The 12,838-nt window shown below is 37.4% G+C and overlaps 1 protein-coding gene across 50 annotated transcripts in view; it reads left to right on the top strand.

Annotated features, from left to right (window-relative positions):
• The window catches only part of Ptprd (protein tyrosine phosphatase receptor type D), a 2,272,674-nt gene that overhangs the window by 2,244,636 nt on the left and 15,200 nt on the right, over nucleotides 1-12,838 (top strand). For all 50 annotated transcript variants that reach the window (XM_037203364.1, XM_037203377.1, XM_037203376.1 and 47 more), the window contains 2 exons: nucleotides 11,106-11,391; nucleotides 11,796-11,974. In XM_037203364.1, coding sequence (XP_037059259.1) covers nucleotides 11,106-11,391; nucleotides 11,796-11,974 — 465 coding nt within the window. The remainder of the gene's footprint in view (nucleotides 1-11,105; nucleotides 11,392-11,795; nucleotides 11,975-12,838) is intronic.

Genomic DNA, 12,838 nt, shown 5'->3' with positions numbered 1-12,838 from the left:
ACTAAGAAAGCTCTGAGCCCATGGGGTCATGTCTGGATCCCTGGGGGCAGCAGCACAGTGTCCTGCAGTTGTTAGGATGACACACACAGAGACACAGGCTCTATTTGAAACAGTAGGTCATTTGATTGTGTTGAGACTTCAATTCTTATGGTCTTACTGATACTGAGATCAAGGGGGAAGGGGAGAGGTGCTGTGAACTCTGACCTACAATTTAGAGCATTCAGAAACCACTAAATTATTTATATTTAAATGAAGAGACTAGTACTTTTTAAAGAGGAAAATGCTGGTAGCAAATATTGAAAGATGCTAAATTTTGAAGATTTTTCCCAAGGTCTCCAAGTGACTCTTCTATTTACTGTCTTTAACCTGAATCAGAAGTAATAGTGTTTATGTTGCTAATGGTTAGGCACTGTGTGAACTGAGGAGGCTATATGCATTATAGTTTGTGTGAATATTCTGCCCTACAATATAACCAGTATACATACTATATGGCTTTATGTGCCAGGCATGGTAAATGCCATTATCTTTTTTCTAAAGCTTAAAAATAGAGTCTTCCAAATAGAAGTTAGATTATGACCAATCTGATCAATTGCAAAGAGCAACTCTGTGTAAACAAATGTAGTACTCTTATTATTCCATGACATTATTCACTTGACCTCTATGGAGATGTTTCAGCTGTTTCCATACAAGTCTAAGGGCATGATCTATCTTGTCTCGTCTGGTAAGACCTGTGGTGCCCTATTCAGGTATTCTTAGTTAAGCTGCTTAGCCTCCTGACTGATTATGAGCATCATTTTGTGAGAAATGAGAAACTGGGTTGGGATACAACAAGGGTCATGCTGCAATCTGTGGAGGATTTCTATTTGAGTCTTTATTTTACAGGAAAATGTGTGATTATGCCCAAGTGGATTTGCTTCTTATAGGCTCATTCCTCTCTCTCTTTTTTTGAATTTAGAATCTTTTAAGAATTCCACACGTGAGTACTACCTACGGACTCTGATCTTTTAAGATTCTATACTGGGATCACTATTAAGCAAGGCATCTGCTTCTTCTGTGTGGATGGGTCATGGGCATGTTCTAATTCTCAGAGCATGTCACCCAGACAGAGTGTACCTCACCCATGGGGGCAGGAATTCCAACTCTGAGTCTTCTCAATCTAAGTCTAGCTGATTCTAATACTTTGTAATGACTATAGTATCCTCCTACTTTCTGATACTCCTTCCAAGACAGCATTTGAATGGTGAGACCAACTCTTAGCCATAAGGAACTGAATTCATCCAGGCTTCTTCTGAGCAATGCAGAAGTAAACTCTTCTCCCTCTCTAACTTCTGCATCCTCAACTGTTCACTAATCAATAAGTGTGGGTTTTTACTGTAGTCATGCTTTGTTCATTATTTTTAATTTCTTCTCAGTTCCATTTCTGTATGGTTCTACTGTCCTTGTTAAAAAAAAAAAACTCAAACACATCAGTGAAAGTTCACCTGCCCCACCCCCATTGCCAGTTCTTCCTCCCTGTTAATATTGGCATCTCTGAGTCTCTCTAGATCTTCCATACTCAACACATAAGCTTGTAGAAATGCATGATCTTGTTAAAAAATATTCGAGATATTGGGTGTGTATATTTTTCTGTAACATAGTTAGGTGGGAATACATCTTACAAACCTTTGTTGGGGCGTCCATACATAAATTCATCTCATTAGTTCTAATTGTTACATAGTAGTAATGGTTTTGATAGAACATAGTTGAATTATTTCCCTAGCCAGTGAAATAGTTTACCCAGTTTATTTGCTATCAAACACCACTGTAATAAAATCTCTCTGAAGCCTCTCTATGTGTGTATGTGTGCACATATAGACTCCATAACAAATGTCTAGAAGTAAAAGAAGCTCTGCATTTTAAATTTTAATGAATGATACAGAATTACTTTCCAAAACAAGTACACTAGGTAGGCATACAGTCTCTGTTAAATAGCATGGATCAACTCTGCATTTTAATGATTTTTCAAAACTATGTAGTTTCTATTTCATAATATGTATAAGTGAACTGAACAGATAAATATTTATGTTAAAGAATTTTCGCCGGGTCGTGGTGGTGCTCGCCTTTAATCACAGCACTAGGGAGGTAGAGGCAGGCGGATCTCTTGTGAGTTCAAGGCCAGCCTGGTCTACAGAGTGAGTTCCAGGACAGGCACCAAAACTGCATAGAGAAACTCTGTCTCGAAAAACAAAACATTAAAAATAAAAATCTAACACTTAAGTATGTCATAGATCCATTCTTTTGGGGCTGGAGAGGTGGCTCAGAGGTGAAGAACACTGGCTGCTCTTCCAGAGATCCTGAGTTCAATTCCCAGCAACCACTTGGTGGCTCACAACCATCAATAGTGAGATCTGGTGCCCCCTTCTGACATACAGGCATACTGTATACATAATAAACAAACAAACAAATCTTTAAAAAAAAAAAAAAAAAGAATTCTTACTGTTTCCTTCATTAGCCAATGTGGAGGAGATACTAGAAATACAAAATATCACTGGATTTATTTTCATAACGCCCTAAATGCCCTACGCATGGCTGTAACAGCAACAAATTAAGCTAAGCATTCATTTTAAATGAGCGAAAGAAGAGATTCAAAACAGAAGCCTCATCAGAATTCCTTCAGAGTTTTATTAGGATGGTCACCAGATTACAGCTGTAAAACTGCTCATAAAACCCAATACCTTCCCATAGATATCTTTTGAAATAAACTTGCAGTTCATAAATGCCATTCTTAATAGCTGAAATTTAACATCCAATCAAATTACAAACTGATAGATGTACAAAATGCTTGCAATAATTTTTGGCTCTATTTTACTGTATTCCCATCCAACTCACTGATCTCTGAGGCTTCCGAATTCTGCTGTCCTTTGCCAGACCAGTGATGTGTCAGCTGAGGGTCAGCATTAAAACTCTACTAAATTAGGCAGAAAAGCCAACTCTTAAGCTCATCTCCAGAATGGTTTTAGTGCAAAATAGTCCCCTTATGCCTCTTAACATTTCTCATTTTACACATTACTACTGTATCACATCATGGGACATTAAGCATGTTTCAACTCATGGGACTAACTCAATCATGTTTTTGGAAATTGAAAACAAATCTTATAACTGGGTGAGTGATGATATTGAAGTAATAACAATTGCCTGATAGGCGTGCTTATTTAATGGGTTGCATAGTCTTTCCATGTATAAACACTGCAGTGGTTATCACTAACAGAAATTCTTTGGTTTTAAGAACTAAAGTTTAACAATCATTGGGTTTGCTAGAGAAGTCACAAGAAATCTGGAGTTTGTGTTCTGATTCTCATTAATGGCATCATTATCCAACCAGAAGGCAACTTAGGAAAGCCAAGTTTATTCCAACCATAACAGAGTGGGACCAGCATAAACTGGGCTTGATTTGAAAGTGCTGTCTTCTTCCCTTTTGCTAGAATGTTCTCTACCATAATAAATGTGCTGAATTGTGCTGGCCTCAGCCTGAAGCACAGGGTGATACACTCCTTTTTTGAAAGTTATTTAGAAAAATTTGTCTCAGTGCTTGGCAACTACTCTGACAGAAAACAGATAAAAATAAGGGTAGTTTATCAGTTCTGCTGTCCTTATCATGTTTCAGGTTGAAGGCTGTTGAAATGATGAGAAACAAACAACACTAAATAGGGCTTTGTCATTATCGCTGCTGTAGGGAACTCAGGTTCAGCATCAAAGAAAAATGCATTTGCTTTCAAAACTCAATCCTTCATTTTGAGAGGTGCACTGCACTCAGGTATTGACATCTAAAAATGGAGTAAATTGGAGAAGGCAGGAAAGTGCTGCTGTGGGAACTCAGAAATCCAAACAGAAGTCATCTGGCACACTTGTGAAAGCTCTTAGTTTTTAGGATTCTGTTTCTTACAGATGTAGACTGGTGTCTAAGGACTGCTGTTTCTTAGCAGCTGGGGTAAAACCTATCTTTGAGTTGTTTCCATCATATGGAACTCTTTAACAGACTGCTTTAACTTTGTAATGGTGCATAAATGGAGTGTCCCATGGTGAGGTTTGGGAATGTGACTTTCTGTGATCTAGGAAAAGGTCTGATAGTTTTACTCTTGCATCCTTTGGTTTTGCAACTCAAGTTGATCACCTTCAGTTTCTCTGGCATGGAAATTCTCTGCTATGTGAAATACTTGAGTACACAGAGACAAGGAGGCCATTGTCTCTTCCCCTATGCTGGTGTGATTATCGACTGGCAAAACCAAACCTGATGGTAGAGAACCTGTTGTTGCAGAAGTAGAATCCACAGAGGAAATTTTATTGTGGGGTACAGAAATTGAGGTGAATATTAAAGAAGGTTGATGCTAGCAGGTGGCAATTATAAGAAGATGGAAGGATCAACATAAATAAAGAGCCAGAGGTGGTCAGACTCAAGTCTTGTTTGAATTTTGATGAGGGCAAATCATGAATATTATCATAAACATATGGTTTAAGAGACATGAAATTTTAGTCATGATATTAGAGACTAAACTTACCTAGTTAAAACTTTGCACCTCCAAGAAAAACAAAATATCTGTAGGTACTTTTTGGCAAATATTATTTTAAATAGCCAAAACCCAAACAAATGTATGTCCTATTCAAGGTACAATGGCAGAATGGAGCAGTATTCTTGGTACTTGAGACAGAGATTGTACCAGAGCCCATGTACTATAAGAAGTCAAGCTGTAATGGACTTGTAAATGCCAAAATAAAAACACAAAAACATAGAAGTTGTCAGATACATGGGGCATCAGAAATAATATATTTGTGCATATTCTATATGAAATACTAAAGAAATATTCCAGCCAACTAATATATAACAAAAAAACTCAAAAATAGATGAACCACATTAGAAAAGTGAAATGTAAAGTATCTAAAATTATTCTAGTATAAGTTTGGTAAAAATATCACAGGAAATCCTAAAAGTGGATATTTAATATGTTAATGGTGTGAACAACCAACTCTTTAGAAGGCAAAGGTAGCATTTTCTCATTTTGTAGTATGAATATAGCAAGCTCAGGTAATCAGAAGCCACTGTGAAGAAATGCTAACAACACATCATCACGTAATATTTTCACCTCAAGAACATATTATAAGGAATTAAAATGTATTTTAAATGTTGCCTTCAGAATATACCTATATTTAAGCAGAAATCATGAAAAATTAGTATTTGCCTTTTACCACATCCAGCTCATCAACTAAAGAAGAGATAGAGAAAAAGCCAAAATGTTTATGGTATATGGCTCAGTATTGTACAGGGCAAAAGGTAAAATGAGAGTAAGTTCCTTTGGAACATCTGTGCCTGAGTGTCAAGGAGAGAGGCTACGAAGAAATGAGCCACCTGGAGAAGCTGCTGCGGAGTCTCACACATGCCACTGTTGAGGCTCTGGTGGCTTGGAATGTAGGTTTCAGCTGGGCCCAAGGAAGGGCTGCCCTCTTAGGATTCATAAACTTGGAAACTCTTGGTGAATGACAGAGGGGGATGAGAGAAGGATGAAAGGTTTGAAAGGCAATTCCCCTCTGTGGGGCTGTCAGAAGCACACAGATCAGGGAAATGTTTATAAAGGAGACAATCCAGGGAAACGGGTTTGAAACCCAAACACTCCTTTGATGATTAATCTTGATTGTCAACTCTACTAGGTTGTGAAGCATCTGAGAGATTTATAGAGCATAGCTCTGGTTGTGTCTACAAGGACATTAATGCAAGGATAGCCTAAGGGGTTGTAGAACCATCCATAGACTGAGAACAAAGAAAGAATACAGTAAAAGAAAAAAGTCAGCCTGTCATTCTCTCCCTTCCTCTGCCCCTCTGCTTCTCTCTGTCCCCTCTTCTTCCCTCCCTTCTTCCATCTCCCTCTTCCCTTCTCTCTTCCTGCTTCTTCCTTCTCCTCCCTTTCCCTCTCTTCGGTCTTTTCTGTCTCCCATCTTCTTCCTGGCTAACATTAGGTGATTGATCTAGTCTCCTACGCTGCCCCTACTATGAGGGCTGATCCCACTGAAGCAGTGAGCCAAGCTAAGTCCTTTCTCACCTTAAGCTATTTTCTTTGATCCCGATCGTAGCAACATAACATAACTGTTTTAAAAATGAAAACTAACACAAATACTAAGACACAGTGAAAATGACTGGCTGTAGATTTAGACAGATGACATTTAGAATTCATCTTTGGTCCACCCTCTTACTCAGTAGACTCATTACACAAAACAATGACACAAGTCTTCTTTAGTAAAATTTTTATAAATTTTATAAAATTATTATTTTACATTTATATTTATATAATATATTTATATTATATAAAATTTTATAAACTTTATAAAATTATATCTTTGGGGTTCTTCCCTGCTTTGGATGATTATGAAATCCCTTTTGCTACCGTCAAGCCCAATATAATATCAGATGTTTCCCCATACTGCCTCAACTATTGTCTTACAAGCCAAGAAGGCCTCTCAAGAAAACTTCCTGAGGGATAGCTACATATTGATAAGGATTATTATGGAGGAATGGCCTGCATCAAAATCAGGATATGTTGCCTAGGTCAAATGAAAGACAAACTTGAGTCTTAGCTCTACCACCTGCCATGAGCTCTGTGCCTTGAGGAAAGGACCCAAATGTTGCTAATTTTAAAAGAAAGAAACTGGCATTTATCATGTACAACTGAGACACCAAGACCTACGGTGGAAAAGCTCTTGGCTTACATCTCATTTGTCAAGGCAGTGTATGTGAAAGCACTTGAGGTATTATTAGTTGGAAATACAGAGAGACTCTAGAACAGTCTGAAAAGGTAGATTAAAGCAAGATTTTAAAAACTAAATCACAAATAATACAGAAAAGACTTTAGACAATTTTCCCAGAATTTTGTTGCTTGTGTCCTTGTTGTCTTAGGAGATAGAACTAAAGAAAAAAAAAAATGCACTTATAAAAGAACTGCCTCTTCCTCTGTTTACAGAAACCTTGATAAGTTTAATTCAGCCTTAAGACTTACTGGATAATTAGACTCATTAGTTGACTAGAGCTATTATCACTATCAGATGTAATAAAAATGAAAATAAATAAATAAATAAAACCCACACAGTTTATATGACATACTCAAGGTCAAATTAGGACCTGGAAAAGTACCTTATTTTTTAGACTTGCTTTAAGATGAGCATATATCTAGTCCTTAAACCTGAAAATGACTACTCCAGAAAAATGAGAACACATAATTTCTAAGGAGGCCCATTCCTTCCTGTCCTCCCTATGAACAACAAGAGTAGACAGTGAACAGTTTGCTGTGCTTTGTTGTAGCAGGAATCTTAAAAGTTCTTATTAACAAAATCAAACCCGAGGCCAGTTATTGGGGTCCATGTTGGTAGATCAGAGAGACAGAACAAGCCACAGCTATCTCACCTTGTCAATTCCTCAGCTGGTCTTGTCTCCTCAGACTGGAGGCCTCTGAGTCCTCATCCAGAATGAATCTCAGCTGAACTGTGCTGCTCGAAAGCCTGAAGCTTAACCAGCCACATGCTTAACCAGCCAAAATCTTCTAGTTTCTGGTTCTCACGCCTTATATATCTTTCTTCTTTCTACCACCACTCCCTGGGATTAAAGGCTGGCTTTCTGGGATTAAAGGTGTGTGTCACCATGCTTGGCTATTTCCAATGTGGCCTTGAACTCACAGAGATCCAGAGGGATTTCTATCTCTGGAATGCTAGGATTAAAGGTGTGAGTGCCACCATTTTCTAGCCTTTGTATCTAGTGGCTGTCTGTTATCTGACCCCAGATAAATTTGAGTACACAATATTTTGGGGAACAAATACCACCACACTTTGTAGAGTGAAAATACATATTGTTCAAGTCACAGCCTCCCTTTTGTCTCTTTTCACAATTTTTTTATTTTAGACTCGGGTACATGTTTGATTTGTTTTCCTTCCTTTGGGGGGGTGTTGTAATATCATTACTATAAAAACTTTGAACTCCTTGGAGTTGGAATTATTCCTCTCAGTCTCCTAAGATTCTGTAGTACCTTTCTGTAACACTATAGAACACTATGCCATCTAGACATTTGAATGGTGCCAGGTCGGGGTTTAAGAGAATGCCCCTGCCATAACTATAGTCAACTTGATATATAGTCTCAGATAGATAGATAGTGTATTTTGCACTAAGAAGAGTTGCATATACCAGTATTCATTAGAAACCATGCCAAAATAAAAGGAAAAAAATACAGCATTCTTCATTCCCAAAAGGCTTTTTGTAGGATCTATCAATGTCATGTAAGTTTGTGAGCTTAAAACTTCGAGTCTTAGAATCTGGGAGCCTTTGGCACAGAGCATAAAGCCATAAGCAATTTTAAATTCATGATTGTATGAAATTTGTATAGTCTACCAACAATAGGTTCCTGTGTGGAAGCTGGATTTTTTTCTGCAGTGATCAGAGCAACTGCCAGTTCATTTGAGACTGGACCTGGTATTTATCAAATTCATTCATTGGCTAGTTTAGGCAGGTTCCTTAATACAGACCTTTTAGGGTCTGTCTAGATCTATGAAAAATTTCACATGTAGCTCCCAGAAGCAGCAGTATGATTCGAAATCATTTCTTCTCTTGTTGGTCTAGTACCTCAGTTCTTTATCCTTCTAGCCCCATTTCCAATCTATACCAACACAGTCCTGTCTTTTCTTGTAACATAGTTATGTAAATCATTACATTCTTGGATAGGTTTCAGAATCTTTAATGATAAGAAGAAAGTCATCATATTGCCATGTCCCCTTTCTGACTTAGCAAAACACTTCATTGATTGACTAAAGAGTAGATTCACAGTTGGACAGACTAAATAAAAACAAATACACAGATGCCAGCAGACAGTGGCATGTCATAAATGAAGGAAACAATCTGCTACCAAGAGTCTGTAATGACTAATCTTGTTTGTCAACTTGACATGTTAGGAGAGGGATCCTCAATTGAAGTTCTGTCTCTATCAGATGGTCTATGGGCATATTCATGGGGCACTTTCTTGATCCTAATTGATATAAGAGGGTCCAGCATACTTTGGGCAGCACTATCCCCAAGGCATGTGGGCCTGAGCTGTATAAGAAAGCCTGGAGTCAGGCAAGTAAGCAGCATTCCTGCATTGGTTTCTGCTTTAAGCTCTTGCCTTGTGGTCCTGTCTTGGCTTCCCTCAATGATGGACTGTAAGCTTTAAGTGAAAATAAACCCTTCCTGCCAAATTGACTTTGGTCATGACGTTTATCAAAGCAACATAAAAAAACTAGAACAGAGTCTATGTTGGTAATAGTTACCTCTTCCTGCTGAATGCATATTTACTGTGAGGCAAATACACATAATCAAAAGTAGGAAGTCATTTTCTATTGATCCATTCTGGACACATAAGTGTGTCCAGCCTGAAGGATTAGATCAAAGGAAACACAAGGCTTACCTTGACACTACAGGAACAAAGGTGTGCTATTTTCTTGGTATCCTTTTCCATACTAGAAGATGCTCAGTGTTTTAATCCCTTGTTTCTGTAAGCCACTTCCTTAAATGCGCCTGTCTCCTTGGAGCAGCAGACTTTGCCAGCCATTATGGATTGGCTCTTTCTTGTCCTTTTTTCTGAGTCTGTTTTTTCCTACTGGAGCACTGGCCTGTAAGTCCACACATAATGGAGTTTAAAAATTACCTTAAATCTCTTTGTGTAACAAAGGTTGAAGCCTTTATATCCCCATCCTGAATGTTTGAATTGTACTGAGAATTTTCAAGTACATTTAACTCTGAAAGAAAAGAAAATGAGAAGGAACATATACTCTCAACTGATTGTTAATTTATTTAGAATTTTTCTTAATACTACCCTGCATTATTTTTACTGTTTAACACTTTAATATATTAATTTATTTAGAGTTTTCCTTAATACTACCCTGCATGATTTTTACTGTCCAACATTTTCCTGTATTAATTTTATATATCTTACTAGACTAGTTTTAAAACTTCCTTACAGAATTTTACAACAAGAAATACTTAAGTTATTTAGTAGATACTTTGTTTTCATTTTTATTCTTCAATCAAAAATAAACTAAGATGCTTTATCTAAAAAGCCTAATTAGGCCGGGCAATGGTGGTGAATGTCTTTAATCCTAACACTTGGGAGGCAGAGGCAGGCAGATCTCTGTGAGCTTGAGGCCAGCCTGGTCTACAGAGGAAGATCCAGGACAGGCATGAACACTACACAGAGAAACCCTGTCTTGAAAAAAACAAACAAAAAAGCCCAATTAGATATTTTTGTTCGTGGTTTTGAAACAGGATTTTATGTATCTCCCAGACTAGCCTCAAACTCCTGATCTTCCTGCCTCTGCCTCTCAAGTATTAGGATTACAGACAGGAACTGCAACATGTGGCCCTCTAATTGTATATAGACCAATAACTGAAAAAATATCCTGAATCTAAACAGCCTAGTTAATGTTTATATCTTTGGGAGGAGGTGCTTGGTCTTACAGCAGCTTGATAGGCCATGCTTTGCTGATGTCCACGGGAGGCCTGCCCTTTTCTGAGTGAAGACAGAGCAGAATGGATTAAGTGGGTCACGGAGGGGAGGTAGGAGGAGGGAGTGGAACAAGAGGAGGTAGCAGAGGCTGCAGTCAAAATGTAAATCTAAAAAATAAATAAAATTTAAAAAATAATGCCTGTATTGTGTGAAAGGGCCAATGATGGCTGTAAGTTTGGATTTAGGATTTCTAGATTATGAAATGAAATGAACCTTACTCATTTTTTTAGACAGTGCTTTAATATTTTTTTTACTCCAGAATGATTGAAAATCCTTGTAATAGCTATTTGAATTGAATTCATTGGTTTGAAATCCAGTTAATGAACTTATAAAGACTTTCTAGGTTATGAAATGAAATGAACCTTACTCATTATTTTGTTTTTTTTTTTAATATGGTGCTTTAATATTTTTTTACTCCAGAGTGATTGAAAATCCTTGTAATAGCCATTTGAATTGAATTCCTTGGTTTGAAATCCGGTTAATGAAATTATAAAGACTTTCTTATATGTAGTTTCTTGCTAAATTCATGTGGCCTTCCCTCCCTGTCTCTTTTTCTTATAGTGCGGGTGTTGGCCGGACTGGCTGTTTCATTGTAATAGATGCCATGTTAGAAAGAATAAAACATGAAAAAACTGTAGATATTTATGGCCATGTAACTTTAATGAGAGCCCAGAGGAATTACATGGTGCAGACAGAGGACCAGTACATCTTTATCCATGATGCGCTGTTAGAAGCAGTGACATGTGGAAATACCGAAGTGCCGGCTAGAAACTTGTATGCCTACATTCAGAAGCTGACACAAATAGAAACAGGGGAGAATGTCACCGGAATGGAGCTCGAATTTAAGGTATGACATTGGCTATGATGTGGTTACTCATCAGCAAGTAATTTTGTCTTTGAAATAGGCTTCACTTTGTTACCTTTCAGATTTTGAAGTACAAGGTTCATTTAATCTTCTCGTCTGGTATCAGATTATAAAACAATTTCTTCTTTTTTCTCTCTTTTTTTGTTCCCTAACAATACCAGGGGCCCTTGATGTCCTAATTTAAATTCAGAAATCATGTTCTTGAAATGCAATGTTTACAATATCCAGTAGGCTATATGGAATGATTAGCTTAAAGAAAATAGGCCTTGAATATTTACTATCAAGTAAACTGAAGATTGATATCTAAAAAGGACATCTTAGGCACATTGCATTCAAACCACTGGCTAAAATTATCTTTGTGATTTTTTTTCTTTTTAAATCAACAGCGTCTAGCAAGCTCAAAAGCTCACACCTCAAGATTCATCAGTGCCAATCTTCCATGTAATAAATTCAAAAACCGCCTTGTTAATATTATGCCATATGAATCCACAAGGGTGTGCCTGCAGCCTATCCGAGGAGTAGAGGGCTCTGATTACATCAATGCCAGTTTTCTTGATGGATACAGGTATCTACCTGTGCTCCCCTAGCAATTCAAAGCCTTGATATTTGCATGTGCCCTAAATTTATGACCACAAAGTATTTCATCTCAATTCAAAGCCATTTCCTTTCTGAACTGATCATCATTCAATGCCTTGTTAGGGGTGGTTTATTATTATTATTATTATTATTATTATTATTATTATTTAATTTTAGATTAAGCAATAGTAATGGAGTTTCTGTTGCATGTGGGGATGAGGAAATATACTTATGTGATATATGTGCATGCTTATATGTGTGTGTACATGTGGGTGAGTATGATACTTGTGCATGTTTATACCAGTGTCAGTGTGTTGGGGCTATGTGTGCAGTACCAGTGTGGGTATGTTGAGGGGTGTGCATGTGGATATCAGAGATCAGATTTACATGTCTTCCTCAGTTGCTTTCCAGATTACTTTTTGAGAAAGGGTCTCTCATTGAACCTAGAGCTCATCCCTTCTGCCAAACTGGCTAGCTAGTTAGATCTAGCAGTCCACCTGTTACCTCCACACACATGCTTCACACACTTTGCATGAGTGCTGAGGATCTGAACAGCAGATACTACCCAAACCAACTCTCCCACTACGGGTTATTGCTTCTTTTAATCTGACCTTCTAACTTATTCCTTCAGAAACCAGTTAGATCTGGAAGTTGATAAAGCAGCTATTTTAGGCCATTTTTCATAAGCTTAATATGTTGTTTGAGCATTGTTTCTAGAAAGTGAAGTTACACACATCAGCATTTAAGTGATTTATATAACACATGAAATTGATCTATTAGCACTGCACTAAATTTAAATAACAATGATAAAGACCTACATAATAATATTAACAACACAATTGATTTTGCAGTC

The sequence above is a fragment of the Peromyscus leucopus genome, chromosome 2, assembly GCF_004664715.2.
Source record: "Peromyscus leucopus breed LL Stock chromosome 2, UCI_PerLeu_2.1, whole genome shotgun sequence".
Taxonomy (NCBI): Eukaryota; Metazoa; Chordata; class Mammalia; order Rodentia; family Cricetidae; genus Peromyscus; species Peromyscus leucopus.
This window is presented reverse-complemented; position numbering and strand designations above follow the sequence as displayed.